Source organism: Chinchilla lanigera, unplaced genomic scaffold (assembly GCF_000276665.1).
Source record: "Chinchilla lanigera isolate Chin_1 unplaced genomic scaffold, ChiLan1.0 scaffold00061, whole genome shotgun sequence".
In the NCBI taxonomy this organism is placed as follows: domain Eukaryota; kingdom Metazoa; phylum Chordata; class Mammalia; order Rodentia; family Chinchillidae; genus Chinchilla; species Chinchilla lanigera.
In genome coordinates, this window is record NW_004955462.1 from 14,314,645 (window position 1) to 14,332,994 (window position 18,350).

Here is an 18,350-nt window from a genome sequence, read left to right on the forward strand (position 1 = left end):
CTCTGGGCCGCACTATCCTCTCTGTCAAGTTAGGCTTGAGCCTGGGGTCTGTTCCAGCCATGACTTTCTATGAGAAATAACAAACACATAGCATAGTCTGTGCACCTCTTTATGCATGAATTCATTTAATCATCGTAACAACCCACAGGGAAAAGTGCTGGCACTATCACCATTTTACAGAAGGGAAACTGAAGCAGAGGGAGTTTCAAATTTGCCTGAGATCACAGATCTAGAATAGCAGCAATGAGATGGAAGCCAGACAGCTCCCTCCAGAATCCATGGTCTTAACCATTGTACTTAACTGCCCTTGACAAGCCCCTACCAGGAATGACTGCACACCCATAAAACCACTTACTCTGGGTATTCTCAAAACAAGACATCTTTCTCATGGACTTCAGCTCTCATAGTTAATTCTGTGCAATTTCAAGAGTCTGGCTTGGCCAGAGCCCCACAGAACACAAGGAGCCCTTCCAGGACTCAAACTCTGGCATGCATCAAGTGCCCTAAGCATGGCGTGGACAATGGTTCTGGAGCCTGGTGGGTTTGACAAGCGCCTCTGGGCTCCTCTGGACAGCTCTGCAGGAGCCACTGGAGCCACGGTGTCTGGGTGTCATGGTCTGCCTGGATACACACATCGCCCTGGCTCTGGGCCACTGGGGCTTCCCTCCAGGACATTCGCAGTATCTTCCCCGGAGGCAGGGTTGTACCTGTCAGTGCCTGAGCTTTTGTGTGTCTCATACTCGTTGGTTTGAGAAGGGTGGGAAGCAAACTCATGCTCTGTTTCATAAGGTTACTTACCCTTCTGATCTCACAGACAGGGCCCAAAGGAAAACATCAAATTGAGCATTTCAGATGTAGTCTGGGGGCCGAAGTTGGACAGTGTTTGTCGTAGTTATTGCCTCATCACTGGCACACAATACCTGACACTTGCAACTTAAAGGAAAAGAAGTTTATTTTGGTTTTAGAAGCGTCTGTCCCTGCATGGTCGGTGGCAGGGGCTGGGAGGAGAAAAGCTGCTCGTGTCAGAGGGAGAGGAAAGGCTGAGCCAGGGAGGGAGATAAACCCTTCCCCGTTGGCTGCCAGTGACCCTCCTTTTCCTCTCAGACCCCAGCTCTTAGCACCAAACAGGTGTAGGGTCCCTATAACCCAGTGGTGGTGAACCTATGGCACACATGTTCTTTTTCAAGACAAAAAATGTTAATATATTTGTTTTTTCTAAACTAAAACCTCAGTCTTCAGGTTTATTTGCAGTGTTGGCACTTCATGATAAATAAGTGGGCTTGGGGTTGCAGTTTGGGCGCTCAGCTTGAAAAGGTTCGCCATCACTGCTGTAATCCAGTCACCTTCCACAACCCCTGCCCCTGAGTGCATGAGGCTTTAGAGGGTATCCAGATATAAACCATAGCATCATCTTTGAATGATGGCTATATTTTACTTGGATATCAATGAAGTCAAACTTCTATAAAAATCACCACAGGCTAAAGGGTATCTCTAAGCCGGTCAACTAGTTTCCCTTGATTCTGATCAGTTCCATGCACCTTGTGCAGGGAGCTGCTTCCAGCCCACTGTTGCCTTACTCTGAACTTACTCAGCCCCACATGGGGCACTCACAGGTCCTGATGTGGTTGGGACTGTCCCCAGCTAAAGTTGCCATATTCCCAGCCTGCCCAGGACAAGAGCCCCAGGGGCATCTGGAGCCTTCCTCTCTGCCACCTTGGACCTCCGGCACTCAGAAGTACTCCCCCGTGTGGGCTGACTGAAATGTGGCTTTGGCCCCTTCTAGTATGAAGCTGGTCTGGAACATGACACATGTACCAAGTGGGTCATTTATGGCAACTTCTTTATGGGTATATTGGAAAGTTTGAAGCCAACCTGTCAGTTTTCTATGTGATTGATGAAGAGTTCGTGCTTAACAGAAAAAATAAGCTAAAATTATTTGGCTGCCTCATAAAATTGCTTAGAAAACCCCTCTTTTATCAGGTGAGTGACCAATTCACATGGCTCAGTGAAAATAATTTTTTGTCATATTCTTCATCAGTGGGTAAGGTCAGACTGTACCAAATGACAGAAAAAGAGCCGGGTGTTCTGTATGAGGTGGTATTATAGAAAAACCTTGGTAGATTGGACAGTATTTCCAGCAGTGGGCCATCCTGGAGCTGGGCAGGGATGCTGCCTGGGGGACCTGGCGCTGGTGCCTGGCATACATCTTGGCACACGCGTGGGCTCCAATCCAGTTTCTCAGCCTATCTGTTGTGCCTCTGTGCTCCAAGGCTACCGCCAGTAGCTGCCTCCTGCTTACCTTCAAAGCACATTAATGGATCCTCTTTTTCTTCTCAGGAAGTTTCTAAAAATCTCACCAAGGAAAATGAGCAAATCAAAGGGGACGTGGAAGAAATTCGAATGGAGATAAACAAGCGTGGCAAAGAGAACTGCTCCGGTAACATCCTGGACAGCATGCCAGACATCCGCGCAGCCCTGCAGAGGGATGCAGCGGCTGCCTACGCCCACCCTGAGGTACAGCACCAACTTCCAAGGGCCTCATGTCACAGTGCCCTGAAGCACTATTCCAGCATCCCTCATTTGCATAGAGCTTTTCGAGGTTCAGTACTTTCACAGTCGTGGTCTTGTTATATCTGTCAGTAGTTCTGTAAGTGTAATGGAAAAGAGTTGGCTATATCTTACTTGAAGCCCAGACAGTCTCAGTGGATGTTAAAACCAGGACTGAAATCTGGATTTTCTGAGTCCCGGCCCCATGTTTTCCTGATATCTCATCCGGCCTTAGTGAGCAGCCTTGCACTTGTAAAGGAGGACACATGTGCTGCCTTGTCTGAATTCACTCCTATTGTCCCAGCATCATTAATAGTATCATTTTTTCCTCTAGATGTCCCACCTTGGAAATAATAAGTAATGTTATCCTGCTAGGAATAAGGGACTTAGTGATTTACTACATACTTTCATCAGTAACTTTTCACCACTAACCTGTGTGGTCTTTAGCACAGCTCTCAAAAGCAGGCTAGGTAGAGCTCAGTACTCCCATTTAAAGATGAGGACCCAGATCTTCAGATATTTATGGTCTCTCTAGCTCATTTTGGAAGTGGTGACAGAAGATCTCAAACCTCTGTCTCTTCCCTCCCAGTTGTTTCTCTAGCATGAAGTCCATTGCATGAAATGGAACAATCTAATGTAATTTGAATGATGGCAAAAGACCTACTTGCTTAAAAATGGCTCCCATAGTCAGGCATGGAGGCCTAGACCTATAATCCAAGCACTCTGGGAGGCTGAAGCAGGGGTATTGCAAGTTTGAGCCTACCGTGGGGGCAACTTGGTGACTTAGTGAGACCCTGCCTCAAAAAACAAATTTAAAAAGGGCTAGGGATGTATCTCAGTGCCTATTTCTTTTGCCTCCAGTTACTACTTAGTTATGTTTGCATATTGAGGGTTAAACATGTTACCTTGTACTGGGTTATTTACTAAACTGATGGCTAAGAAATAGGCACTGATTTGGAAGATAATCCAAAAGTATGGAAGAGGGAACAGGTGAATCTTGTGGCAGAAATGGAAGAGTGGTGGAGAAGCGTTATAAAAGGGGCCTCTGGGCAGCTAGAGGACAGCAGCCTTTCAGAAAGACCTTGCATATTTTAAATGCTTACTAAAGGTCTGTGGCAAAGCTGTAGCACACAGGTGTCTAGAGTGTGGTTCCAGGTGTGTTACTAAGGGACCCCTTCAGCCTTAGACAGTTGCTCTGGGTGTGGGTTGAGCAGGCCCTGGTTCAGTTAGAGTCCCTGAGCTGGTTTCTCCATGTGCTATAACATAATGGGTTAGTCAGCTGTCTGTTACTGTCAGAAAATATCTGAGATAATCAACTAAAAAGAAGAAAGGTTTCTTTTGACTCTCAGTTTCAGAGGTTCCTATGTATAGTTGGTTGACCCTATTGCTTTCAGCAAAGAGTACCTGGTGGAGCAAAACTTCAGGGAGGCCAGGAAGTAAAAGGAAAGAAGGAAGGAAGGGATCCCAATATCCCCTCCAGGGCACACCCCCCCTAGTGACCTCACTTCCTCCCACTAAGCCCCACCTCTTAAAGGTCCCACCACCTCCCAATAGCACCATGTTCTGGCAATCAGTCCTTTAACACATGAGCCTTTGGGCAATGTTCCTAATTCACGTTATAGCAGGAAGTAAGGTCTTCTAGGACTTTGCTGCCTTGGTCATTATGAGTTGAGATAAAGAGGAAGAAAGCTCAGATCTCCAAGCAAGCAGCAGCAGTGAGTTTGGGGAATCTTGGGCACTTGTGTTGTGAAGGCAGATTAGGACTTTGAGATGACAAGCTCTAAAAAGTCTTGGTGTCTGTGCCGCTCCAATATGTAACTCAAAATAAAAACAATCCCAACCATAAAATAAATATAGAGATGGCAAGTCATTTCCTGGATTTTTCCCATGATGATTGCACTGATGCTTTGTTGGAAATATTGTTTACCTTCAGAAATTATGTTTATTCTCCTTGTTGGGTGTCTCCAACTCACTGGTTAGTGAGCATGTATTTAGTCTGCTTGGTGGGTCACTCCTGTGGGGGTCTGAGCTCATAACTGAAGAGCCAGAGGATGCTGGGGACAGAAGGGGATGTGAGGCACCCACTCAACACACCTAGGGCCCAGCATCTTTTATCACATCCATCTGGCCTCCTCAGCTTCCATCTGCCCTCTCTGGCTTCCAGTTTCCCAGTCGGCTAGGTGGAGAACTTATCCGTGGTCTTGATGACACATTCTGTGGTATGTTCAGGAACCCAGCTCAGATTTCCTGAGGGCAAACAGCAAACCAAATCAAACACACCAAACTCTCTTTCTCCTTGCTCAGCAAAGTCCTTCCTCTCCCGAGTCCCCATTCAGCACAGTGCTGAAGTTTGCACAATCCGCCCAGACCAGACTAGAGGGCTGGAGAGGGGAAGTGGTGCAGGAGGCCCCAGGGAAGGTGCTTCCTCTCCCGCCACAGCCGTCTGTCTCTTCCGTGAACCCCATGCTGGAAAGGGGGTGGTGGGTTTGGTTGTTTATGTTCAGGGCTCTTGGAATGGCAAATGGTAATTTGTAGGAGGCCTCTCTCCAACATGGCCCTTGCCTGGAGGGTTGGCAGGGGGCTCGGGGCCTGGTTGGGAGTGGAAAGGGCTGGGTAGGAGTGCACTTTCGATGCCAGGAGCTGAAGTCATGCAACAGACTCTGGGATGGACAGAGGGAGGAACTCAAAGCCCGGTAGGGGCTGCTGCCGCCCAGTGCAGCCTGTCGCCAGTGAATCCCAGGAAATTATATGTTCTCTGGCAAAAGCTGTCCATGGTCTTGCTCCATCTCCTTGGCTGGGACACAAAACTGCCATTCCCACCCTCCCCTGAGAGCCTGGAACTAAAGACAGTCCCTGGGGTTTGCCACGAAGAAATGACAACTGGCTTCTGCAATGTAGAGGGAAACCAGGGTGCCGCAATTAAATGCCCCTCCAGTCTGAATCAGGGCTTCGGCTGGGCCTGTCGCCAGCCTCCCAGGCAGCTGTTTCCACTGGGCTTTGAGGGATCCCCCAAGTCTGCTGGGCAGGAGCCAGGCCATGGCCCTGAGGGTGTGGAGATAGAGGCAAGCATTTGAATGCCAAATGATTTAGTCCTGTGGCCAGGATTGTGGGCAGTGTGGCATGATATAAGGAAGAGCACAGTCCCTGAAGGCAGCAGCACTGGGTCTGCTGATAGTTGTGTGACTTAATAAATGCCCATCTGCCGTATAATTTAGAGACTTTAAATTATTAAACAAGGGATGGGAATGTGGCTCAGAGGCAGAGTGCTTACCTAGCGTGGGTGAGGCCCTGGGGTCAATCCCAGCACTGAAAAAAGAATTGCTCATTGTCTCTGAACCTGTTTCTTCATCTGCAAAATGTGGACAACAATATCTACCTTACCCCATTGATGTAAGGTTTAAAAATAAATGAAAGGGACATGGGCATCCTAGGTGCTCCTTGAAATATCATCACAAGTAACTACAAATCCCTTATACCTCGCTGAGGTCACATCACCAGCAAGAATAGGGAATTGAGAGAAAGGTGGCCCAGGGCCCAGTTGGCATATTTCTTCTGGACAGCTCTTAGGCCTGCTGCAGCCCTTGGAGGCTGGCAGGAAGGTGTCCCTGCTTCCCGGGAGTCTGTCATCACTGTGTACTGGGAGAGCAGTGTGCATGTTCGGGAACACACCATCTGCATAAACACCATCTGGATAGACTCTGGTCACGGGAAAATGAGTATAGACTTGGGGGTGTGGCTGGGAATGAGGACTCTGGGTTTCTCCAGGCTCAATTTTAAAGGTCACAACAAGAGCCTGGTTTGCTTTGTCCTGTGCTCAGTAAAGAAGTTGGCCAGGCTCACACGGGGAGCCTGAGGCCCTGCTGTGCCTCAGGCCACTAGTCATCTGGGGACCTGGGGACCTGGGCTCTGTTCCTGGGTCGATTTCCCCAAGCCCTGGAATGATAGGACTTAAGGGAGCTCACCCGCTTTCTCCTGGTGAGAAGGCTTGGGGGTTGATAGCTTAACGGGTGTAGGAAGCCACATTTTCTTCCTTCAGCGTTTGGAGTCCTCAGGACAGCAGGGTTGGGCCACATCCCTCTCAGGTTCCCACATGTCCCTGACCGGCCACTGCTTCTCAGCAGCCTGCCCATCTGTAAGGGGATCCTCACTTTGAGCCCAGCCAGTTCACAGGCCATGGGCCTGCATTCCTTTGCCCTGAGAAGTAGGCGGCTGTAATCCTAGGCTGGACGCGTGACTGGACAGCCCAGCTCAAGATCTAAAGACTTGGGCATGCTGTGGACACAACAGGCCAGTCCTTGGGCAGGAGTTCTGTGAAGGACAAAGTGGTCCTTCTGCACAACCAGAACTGTCACGGCGACGTTTTCAAGATACCCACACAATAAGTCATGGGCTGCCCACCTGAAAGCATCATTTGATTTGCCAGAATTCCAGGAGTGGGCCTTAATCCCAGCTACTTGGGAGGTTAAGGCAGGAGGATAACAAGTTTGAGGCTAGCATGAGCAATTTAGTGAGACCTTGTATCAGATTAGAAATAAAAAGGGCTGAGATTGCAGCTCAGTGGTAGAGGGCTCACCCGTATACATGAGCCCTGGGTTCCATTCCCCAGTACTGCAATACAAAGATAAATATGAGGATGCATCCCGGCAGGGGAATCAAAGATGACTGGGAGGGGTCTCGGCTCTTTCAGGTTCTCTCTGTACATGGACAGCAGCAGAGGAAAGGTGCTGTCATAGAAACGTCTGGTGGGGACTGTGTTCGGTTTTGAGTAAGAGGCCCAGAGACAGTGCCTTAAGCAGTGGGAGGTTTATTGTTCTTTCACAGAATAGAGCTCTGGAGGCCACATTAGCTCGAGACATGGTGACTTCCATCCTCAAAATCCCCTCTTCGTCACAAGGTGGCTGTTCAGCTCCAGCAATTCTGATCACTTTTGGAGCCAGGAAAATGAGGAGGAGAGCAAAAGATGCCTCCTAGCTTCATCAGTGCTTCTTTTAGAGAACTCCAAATCTCTACCAGCTTCTGTCTATACCTCACTGGCTAGAACTCAGTCCACATTCATGCCCGTCAAACCCATGTCTGTCAGTGAGGAACAAGGGGCAGAGATTTAGGGAGTCGGAAGTGTCTGCCACAAAGAGAAGGGTGCAGAAGCTCTAGAGTATTTCCTTGGAGACCTGAGATTGTAGCTGGGCCTGGAGAAACAAGGAGATTTTGGTAAAAGGCTATGTATGGGATGTAAGGGTTTTCCAGACAAAAACAGCCCAAGCATATATCCAGCTGCTCAGGAGAGCCAAGAGGTCCAGGAGTGAGCCAGACCACTGGGGCATGGGGAAGGGCAAGACAGAAAGGTGGAAGCCAGGTGTGGTGGCACATGCCCATAATCCCAGCACCCAAGAGGCTGAAGTAGGAGGATCCCCATGAGTTTGAGGCCAACTTGAGGTACATAGTAATTTCAAAACCAGCCTGAACTATATAGTGAGACCCTGTTTCAAAAAACTGAGAGAAAGCGGCCGAGGGTGTATGGGTATGCAGAGCTGGGTCTAAGTCAGTTTTTAAGAGCTCTGATCACCTGGTCCAGGATTTTGGACTTTATTGCTTTATTCTGCATGCTAGAGAGATGTTTGGGGGCTAGAGTGATGGGTGTTTTAGAAAGCCTAAACTGTCAGGCTTCATCTAGAGGTGATGGGCACTTTGGTCCTCAGGGTTCATGGCCCACCTGGCACCCTGCTCTTCACACTGGGCTCACTGGAAGCATCTTAGATCTAAGTCCCCCAGGATTCCCAGGCCTGGGTTAGAGCTGGGAAGACCACAACACACTCTGCACAGAGTAGTGTCGAGGTCAGAGATACTGATGCTAGAGCCAGACTGCCTGGGTTGAAATCCTGCCTCTGCCATTTACCATTGTGAGGCCCCTTTGGAGCAGTTTACATGCCTCTGTATCCTTGACTGCACATGAGTATGGTCAAAATGAGTCCACTGCATAGGGCTGATGAAAAGTTCCAAGTAGCCCGCACATGTACACATACAGAAAGCACCGAGGCTGGGATCCAGCCCTTGAGAACGCTGCTGTTGCTGGCAGGGCTTCTGCCTGGCCACACTTTCTCTGACCAGAAAGGTCTTCCTTTGTGTCCCCTCCTTGGAGCAGTATGAAGAGCGGTTTCTGCAGGAGGAGACCGTGTCCCAGCAGATCAACTCCATCCAGCTCCTGCAGACGCAGCCCCTGTCCCCGCCTAAGGTGGTGAAGCCACAGCGGCCCCTGCGGAGGCAGGTCCACCTGAGGGGCCAGCCAGCCTCCAAGCCCACCATCATCCGGGGCATCACCTATTATAAAGCTAAGGTCTCTGAGGAAGAGAACGACATTGAAGAGCAGCGTGAGTTGGGGCCTACAGAGGCTGGGAAGGGCGGGAGTTGCCATCTGGACCACATGGAGAGTGATTGCCCGGCAGCCTTCTCTAGTCTGATTCCTGCCGTGGCCCCGCACTGTAGTTATGCACAGTTACGTTGCGTTTCCTTACACCTTGCTGAGTGGCCTTGGGCAAGTCAGTTACCCTCTCTGGGCTTGCTGAACCATGCAGCAGAGCTTGGATGAGCAGGAAGGGACTTCAATGCCCTCTAGTCTAGTCCTTCCTGTTTGTAGCGGCCACATGGCAGGCTTCTGCCACCCTGTTCTTTTCTGTAGGCCCTGAGATGTCTGAGTCACCAAAATCTCCCCTTATGTTTCACAGAATGTAGATTAGCCCTCTCCCCATCATTTATTTGTTTTGTTTATTTTTTATTTTGAGACAAGGTCTCAATATGTTGCTCAGGCTGAACTTGAACTTGCAGCCTTCCTGCTTCAGGCTACCAGTGTACTGGGATTACAGGCGCGTGTCCCCACACTCAGCTCCTCTCAGCCTTCTAGACCCTCCTTACCCTACTCTACTTTTCTCCCAGAGCATCTAAAAACTGCAGCCTGTCTATTATCTGGTGTCTCCACCCCGAGAAAGAAGCTCCTGAGCTCAGGGGTTGTTGTTTTGCTCCCTGTGTTGTCCATTTGTCAGATGAATGGGCCAGATGCTGAGTTTCTTCCTGGACTTCAGGGCTCAGAGCTTAGGCCTGTGCCTCCCTCCAGGGATCCAAGTTCTGGGTGGAATATGGCACAGTCTGTTCAGAGAGACTTTCCAGGAAATACAGTATCCTTCTATTCTTGTCCTCTCTTCTAAATCCCAGTGGGCTGCATCTCCAAAGCAGGCCACCAAGTTGAGGGCAGGAGCCTCTTTTACCCACTGCTCACCACCCGTCTCAGCCAAGCTGATCCTCTCTCCACACCATCAGTGACTGTTGTGTTTGTTCCACAGACGATGAGCTTTTCAGTGGTGAAAACGGAGTGGATTTGCTAATTGAAGACCAGCTCTTGAGACATGATGACCTGCTGACCAGTCCCATGCAGAGGCCAGGAGCCACCCATCACAGTGCTGCTGTGACAGCTGCCCCAAGTGTCCAAACCATGCCCCAGTCCTCAGCGCCTGCCACCGAGCCTGCTTTCCAGGACTCAGTGGGACAGCTCTCACCAACACTCCAGACCACCTCAGTGGTCCCAGATTCCATGAGGGAACCACCTTCTGCTCAGGTCCCTTCTACCACCGTGGCCCACACAGCCACCCAGCTACCTCCAACCTCAGCTGCTCCAGCCTCAGCAACTCCTGGAGATGTGTTTGGTGAAGCAATGTACATAGCTCCTGTGCCACCCACCATGGTCAGGACAGACTCACTGGGGAAGGATGCAACTGCCGAACAGGGGACAGCCCCAGCTAGCCCCACCCTGACCCCTGAGGAAGAAGATGACATCCGGAATGTGATAGGTGAGTTCATCCCACCTTCTCCTGGTCTCCCAGGCAGCTCAGGTAACAGAAAGAAAGATGTAATTTCTCATCAAGAAAGGCAAGGGGATACAGCTCATGATTGAGGCTTGTCTGGCATGTGCAGAGTGGTGGGTTCATCCCCAGAACTGCCAAAGCAAAAGCAAATGAAACAAAAAGAAAGGCAGGTGGAGTTACACCCTTGACCAATAATTAGTGTCAATATCTAAGGGTTATGTTTTTAAAATGTGACCAGAACAATGGTGGGAATCTCCTTTTTGAGATATATAAATGAATGGAGCCAAGACCTTGCCTACATCCATCAGTTTTGTAAACATTTATAGAACAGGCTTTGTGATGGGAATCAAAGTATCTATACAGTGGTCAAGTTTTCCACAGTGAGTTCATCAGGCCATGAAATAGCAAAGGATTCCCACAGAGGGAATGTCCCAGGATCATATGAGAGTGGGAGCAAAAGGATGAAAATCAGTATAGTGGGCCCTGGCACAAAACCTGTGGAGGCCCAGCCCTGGAGAACATAGAAACTGTTGTGGCCTCATGTGACAAATGCTGTCATGGAGGAGTGGCAAAATAGTGAAATGAAAAAGGGAGCACTATGTTGGTCTGGCTGCTAGGAAGGCTGGGGGATGTTTTTAAAGGAGGTACGTGAGCTGGGTTTTGCAGAATGAATAGGATCTTTCTATGTAGGAAATGGAAGTCCTCTGACCTTTAGATCTAAAGAAGTAATGTGTGTTCCAGGTGTGTGGAGGATACAACCCTGCTCTATGCCTGGGTGCTCCATGACCTCAAGACGACTCAGAATAAAGGGACTGAGGGGGCATGGATGAAGTTACAAGTATCTCTTCCAAAAAGAATTAAACCAACCATTTATTAAGTCACCACTGAGAGTGACTAAAAAAATACTATTTTTTTTTTTTTTTTTTTTTGTTTTGGTTTTTCTCCGGTACCGGGAACCGAACTCACGACCTTGCACTTGCCGGGCAGGCGCTTTGCCGCTGAGCTAAATCCCCAGCCCCTAAAAAAATACTATTGAGTAATCATTTTATCAAAATATGTATTGAAAAATATACTCACTTTGGGAGAGGACATGATTTGCCTTATACATATCTTTCCCTTTCCTCCATTTCTGTTCCCTTGGCTGCTCTGTTCCCAGTTCTTTGGAGAAAGTGCCAGCCTCTGCCAGAGACAGGGTGGAGGAGCATGTGCCAGGAGCCACCAACCTAGGTATAGCCTGGTCTCTGCCACTGACAGCTGTGTGACCTTGGCCAAATCTCTGCCTTTCTCTGGGTCTCAATTGAAAGTAGTTTTGTAAGGGCCATGTCTTCCATTGTATCCTCTAGTTTTCTGCAAGAGGTTTACCAGGCCTTCATATACCAAGGGATACTCACTGGGTGAAAAACCCTGGAATAATGACTGAGGAGGGGGAGTAGCCAGTGAGAGAGGAGCCTAGAGCCACATCTCCTAAGCACTGGGCTGGAGGATGTGGAGCAGGAAAACAGTCCTTCCTTGGACCGCTGAGGTTGGGTAAGGTGCAGGAGAATGTTTTAGTTTCTTTTCCTTCTATGGAGAGAAAAGGAAACCAGAGCAGGTCACTTCCCCACCTTGCGGGTAGGCAGTGGGTCCCGCATAACCTCTGCAGAGCACTCTGAGGCTGAGCCAAAGCTCCTACTTCCACCCCAGCTCCAGGCAGCCTTGGAGCATAGCCCCTGAGTCCCGTACACCACCCCACCCTCTGCTGTGGTGTGAGCTCCATGAGCCCCCATACCTCACCCTTCAGCTATGGTCACCTTGGGTGGGAGGAAAGTTCCTCTTGATTGTTAGAAATCTGCCTGCCTCCCATCATGGGTAACCAGAAGACAGGCGACCACCTCCACCTAGGCGCCTGTACCCAACCTCTCTGTCTGCCTCCCCTGGATTTGGCTACCAATGAGATATTCCAGTGTTGTTCCTGACTTGGACCTTTCTGAAGCTCATAGGACTCCAAACAGAAAAACTCCAATGTTTCTCGAAAAGACATTTACTTGGTGGTGGGAGCTGGGGGACCAGGACACATTTTCTCTTGTTGGTTGACATTCTCCTCCACTAGAATCACAGCCACACAGAGGACCTCAGGCTCCCTTAAAGACTAGGTGGTAGGGTTTGTGAAAGAGCTGGGCTCCTGCCTCTGGCTTCTACTCAGAAAAAATCTTGGATGTGGCCACAGATGAAGTGTTTCCTTCAGATACCAAGGGTGGGGCTGGGGTGGCACAGATGAGAAAGATACGGTCTCGCAAGCAACATGGAATTTTGAAGAGTTTGTGTGGGGGAAATATTTTATATCATTTATCATTGTCAAGTGCCTCTAGCTGGCTGTTGATAGCAAAAATGGCATTCCCGTTCTGGAACCTTCTCTGCGGACCCCCTGACTTGGCTGTGTCTGGCCAAGGGAGACTGTGATGTGGTGACATCTCCCAGTTAAGTAAGACTCATTTGGCTGAAGCAGACACAGGCCTCTGACTTGCTGCTGGGGAAAAGTTGTTCACTGCTTGATGGCAATTCTGACTTTAGAGCTCAGATGCAGTTTTAAATGAGGCTGCTTTTGAAAGGGACCTTGTATTCCATCATATTCCAGCCCTGATTTTGTTGCCCACGCTGGGTTTGTCCTAAAATGCCTAAGGTTACTCTTGGAGGAATTTTAAATCCTCAGAAAAATTCCAAACACAGGGAGATTAGAATTCAGTTTTGGTTGTGCAAACAAACCTTTGGCCACAGCATAGCTGTAGGACAGGGGGAGGAGAGATGGGCGGTCCTGGAGACAGGAGCTGGGCTCCGGGAAGAAGCGATGAGCACGGATGTGGCTCCCCTGCCCGCAGCCGGGCTTGTGGGGTGGTTTGCTGGGCTATGCGGCCACAGCTCAGCAGATTCCCAAAGTTTATCGGGGACAATTCTCCATGTGATTTTTAGAAGGGACCGGTTTGGGGGCAGGAAGGAACAGACAAAGAGGCCAGTGAGTTTATGACAATACCAGAGAGAGCCAGTTTCACATTTGAATCTAGGAAATACCATGATCAGAAAAGAATGTCTCCCCAACAAAGCACACAGTCTTAGCAACCCCTAGGCTTGACCTGCCCCTCCAGCTAGGGGTGGGACAGCCAGGCCGGCCTAGGTCAGGAGGGACAGGGACACTGGCGGGGTGAGAGCAGCACTTTCCAGAGACTCCACAGTACCCAGCCTCTTCCCATTGTCCAATCAGTCTGCTTCCCCAGATCTCCTCTGCCCACTCACACTCTGGTGACTCATCTGACCCAGCCCCCTAGGCCACTGGGAACTTTTTTTTTTTTTTTTTTTTTTTTTGGTTTTTCTCCGGTACCAGGAACTGAACTCACGACCTTGCGCTTGCCAGGCAGGCGCTTTTGCCGCTGAGCTAAATCCCCAGCCCCGCCACTGGGAACTTCTATTGTCACATAGCCTGGGCCCCTGGCCCTTGACATGAGAAGTTAGAGCAGACAGGGACCAAAGTCTGAGTCTCTGAGCAGGATAAGGACTGCACAGTAGTTCACTTACCCGAGTGAGCTCCTAGCAGAGGCAACAGTGAGAGGCAAGACGGGTGAAGGAAAGAAAGGCCACAGACCAGGACAGGGCGGAGCCCGATGAAGAGACTGAGGGTGCACAAACCATGTGCAGAGTGAGTCATGAGTACTAAGAGCCACTGATGTGTGGGTGCTGCTGGCCTCAGGACCCAGGAACAGATCCTCAGGGCCATCCCAGACTTGCTTACAAGCTATGTGTGTGAGATGAACGCAGAAATATGGTTTCACCTGGGTGGTGAGCGCAGGGGTGAGGGAATGCACAGGCTGCTGAGGGGTGTGGGGGAGCTCCAGGCAGCCTGGGATGCTTCACAGTCCCTGTGCTGACAGAGCCATCTTGAAAGACAAAGGGAAATGAGGCAGGTGAAGGAGAGAGCAGTATTGTAGTGCAAAGGACCAGCGCCAGCAAAAGCAGCTGACGTGAAACAGCACAGGAGGACCACTGCAGAATTTGCAGGGCTGGGTGCGGAATGAAAAAGCAGAGAAAAGACTACTAAACATAGTACATATAAAGCGTCCTTCACTCTCCCAGGGGGAGAGGATGTGTGTCTCGCCCCTCCATGCAGTGCTTTTTTTATTTGCTTTTTCCTGATGGTATGAATAGAAAAATATTAAAACTTTAAATTACTAGCAGGAATTTTACCATTCATCCTTATATAGTGCAATGTCAGTTTTGTTTAGTTTTTTGTTTTTCTTTTGCAGTACTGGAGATTAAACCGAGGGAGTGCTGAACTATGTCCCTGGTCCTTTTTATTTTATTTTGAGACAGGGTCTCACTAAGTTGCCCAGGCTGGGTTTGAATTCATGATCCTCCTGCCTTACCCTCCAGAGTACTATAGCTGAGTGTGATTATAGATAAGCGAGCACAGCCATGCCTGGTGTACATGTACCTTCTCAAGGCTAACATGAGGTCTTTTAACTTACATGCAGAATTCACCAAATGACGCAGTTCATATTCCAGGGCCCCCACGTACACTTGTAGTTTGTTCTGACCAGCTCAGTGCCTCGCTACACACAACTCACCCACTGCTCCTGTCACACTTCATCCATGCACATTGACCTACATGCCCTCTTTCTGCTCCTGAGGCAGGAACGACTAAAAAGAAAAGCAGCTCTGGGTGCCCCTGCCTTCTCTTCTGCATCATGCTCGACCTGATGTCTAGCGAGAAAGGACAGGGTCCTTTTTTCTACTTTCCAGCCAAGCCCTGGTTGGTGTGAATGTGGTTCAGAGGCCATGCATTGTGCTCGGCTTGAGCCTGCTGCGCTCCCTGCCTGAGGGTCCCCTCAGAATCCCATGTCCAGTGGCCACAGCAAATCCTATATGCAGACGGGCCCAGGAAGACAGACATGGGTATTTCACATCTTGCTCTGTCCACCTTTGTCCACTGTCACGTTACACTTCACTTACAAAACACAATTCCAAGAGTAAATGAAAAATTTTAAGATAGCAACAGCAGAGCATTAAACCACAGACAAACCCTTCTGAGAGGGGGTGTGACTGCCCAGGTCAGACTCCCATAAAGCCAGCTCTGGGTGGGGCACACACGCGGATGCCCAATCCATACAGCTATCAAGAGCTCTTGGTCAGATTCACCCTGAGATGGGTTCTCACAGTTTTAAATTTGACTGCTTTTGGTCCTCTGCTCCTGCGGTCCCTGAGACTCTGGTGCCACCTGTTCCCTTTCTGCATGGCCCCTGGAGGCACTGAGGGGAAGAGAAGAGAAGGGAAGGATGCAACTCCTTGCAGTGTGAGTGGAGAAGGGGACATCAGGACGACCCAGGTTTCTGGTTTGGTTAGTGGGTAATGGTCTCTCTCTCCCTCTCTCTCTCTCTCTTTTCCCTTCCCTCCTTCCTTCCTTCCCTCCTTCCCTCCCTCTCTCCTGGTACTGGGGATTGGTTCCAGGTTCTTCACACTGAGCTACATCCCCAGCTCTTTAATTATTTTTAATTTTGAGACAAGGTTTTACTATGCACCAAGTTGTTCGGGCTGGGCTCAAATTAACGATTCTCCTGCCTCAGCCTCCCAGAGTGCATGCGCCATCATGCCTGACTCAAATGGATTTCTTTGGTTAACTCCTCAAGTTTGAGGAATCAGGAGGACTCCCAGGAATACTTTAAGTAGGCCAGTAGATGTCCGATGCTTGGACACAAGACCTGTGCTACAGTTAGTAGTAAGAGCCGAACTTGCCCAGTGAGTGTCCAAGGGACAGAGGAGCGGGGCATGAGTGAAGCTCTGGAGCATAATATCTGGAAGGAAGCACAGGTAGCTGGAGAACTGGAGAAGGTGTGGCTGGGCAGCGGGGCAGGCACCTGAGATGGTGGCAGGTGTGTGGAAGCTGTGGGTCCCAGGGGTGGCCCACATTTCTGACCCAAGGAGAGGCTTGACTGGAACAAGAGGATGAGTGCATCTCTGTGGGGGCAGTGCCAAGCAAGGAAGGCAGCAATAAGCCAAGGGATGGAGAGGGCAGGCGTCACGAGTGACAAGGGGGAACCCTGCAGAGATACGGGCTAGGGCAGCATTCACCCACAGAAAGTGTTCGTAATGTTGGCCCTCACCGTCACCACTGTCCTGAGCAGCCCTGCTCTGGGGGGATCACAGAGGAGTCACAGACAGCACTGTTCTCTGTGCAGCTCCTCTGAACTGCTTCCTGTGCTGCTGACCTTAACCTTGAAGAGGAGACAGCGCACAGTGCTGATGTCTGCTGCCAATGGCAGGAGCCTGTGAACTGCCCTAGCCTTTTTGGGCAGGGTGGTGTATCTGGACCCCAGAGTCTGGACCTCCTCCCTTGCTCCTGTCTTCAGGCTTCTGCCTTAGTTCTGCCATTCCACCCTGCATGACTCCATCTGGGGCCACGTACAAATATATCCTGAGGTCCCAGGCACAGGGTCTCCGGGCCTGCAGGCTAGGCTCCCCTATTCCTACAGGAAATAAAGCCTCCTCCCCTAACTCCAGAAGCTGACTCCATCTGCATTAGTTTCCTGAACCTCCAATTTGCCATTAAGTCTACTGACTAAAAATGACAGAAATTTACTGTTTTAACAGTTCTGAAATTCAGAAATCCACAATTACAAACTTACAGGGCTAACACATCATGGTATCAGAGGCCTGGTGTCTTCCAGTGGCTCCAGGGAAGATCCATGTCTTGCCTTCTCCAGCTTCCTGTGGCTGCCAGCATCCCTTGGCTCGTAGCCACATCAATCCAGTCTTTCCTCTATCATCACATTGTCACCTTCTCTTCTGTAGTCACATCTCCCCAGGCCTTCCTGTTAAAAGAAGACTTGTGACTGCACTAAGAACCCATCCAGATAATTCAGGATAAGCTCCTCAAGATTCTTTTCTCCGGCCAGAGATATAGCTCAGTGACACAAGCACCTGCCTGGTGAATGCAAGGTCCTGAGTTTGATTCTCAGTGCAAAGAAAACCAAAAAACAAAAAAACAAACAAAAGAAAAACCCACATTGTTCTTTCTCTCTCCCCTGCCAACCTTCTCTTTCTACTATTTTGCCCAGGCTGACCTTTAACTTCGGATCCTCTTGCCTTAGCCTCCCAAGTAGCTGGGATTACAGGGGTGTACCACCATGCCCAGCTCTCCCAAGGATTCTTGACTGAATCACATCTGCCCAAGTTTCAGGAATTAGAGCCAAGTATCTTCAGGGACCATTACTCAGCCCACTGTGCCATCTACAGGATGGGTTCTCCAAGTTCTCCTGTGAAGTAGACAGGGCAGGCATTATACTTATTTGACTACTAGAAAATCAGTTCCATGGCCTTATGGAGGCAACACAGACTTTGGAGTCAGTACAGGGCCACAGCAAAGCCCAGGCCATTGGCTCCAAGTCTGGGCACTTCTGTACCCCACATTAGGGTCCTGCCATCGAGAGCCTCACTGTGCAGACAGGATCCTGGAGGGATCTAGGGGCCAGACTGAGTGGCCCAGATGTCAGAACTCAAATGAGTCCTGGCTTAGGGGGGGCCATCTGCAGCTTCCATGCCAAGCCAGCCAGGTGGCGTGGCCATGGAACCCCAGCAGAAACAGCTCTCCTAACCCAGCCACTTGGGGGGCTTTGGGGCATAGCTGGGAGATGTCTTTGAGACAAGGAATTGGTATCCTTGCTGGGCTTTGCCAGGAGAAAGGGCACATGCAGATGTGCTCTGCAGGGATGGTACGTGAAGGCACACCCTGGTGCAGGCAAGCATAGCCTCTTCATTGGCAGCCAGGGCCCTGTGTGGTGCCAGGGAATAAGATCTTTTCCATCTGACTCTGCCGCCAGGCTCAGCCAGAGACTTCTGTTTTATTGTCTTGAGCAGATAAGCTCCACGGTGGGGGAAGGAGGCAATGGCATGTGGGTTCTGTTGTTTGTCACATGGAGACTGGCTCTGTCT

General features: G+C 49.8%; 1 protein-coding gene across 1 annotated transcript in view; it reads left to right on the forward strand.

Annotated features, from left to right (window-relative positions):
* Positions 1–18,350, forward strand: part of Olfml2b (olfactomedin-like 2B) — a gene marked incomplete in the record, with an annotated part of 36,658 nt that overhangs the window by 14,726 nt on the left and 3,582 nt on the right. Inside the window, 3 exon segments of the mRNA XM_005398284.2 lie at positions 2,338–2,514; positions 8,687–8,912; positions 9,879–10,382. Coding sequence (XP_005398341.1) covers positions 2,338–2,514; positions 8,687–8,912; positions 9,879–10,382 — 907 coding nt within the window.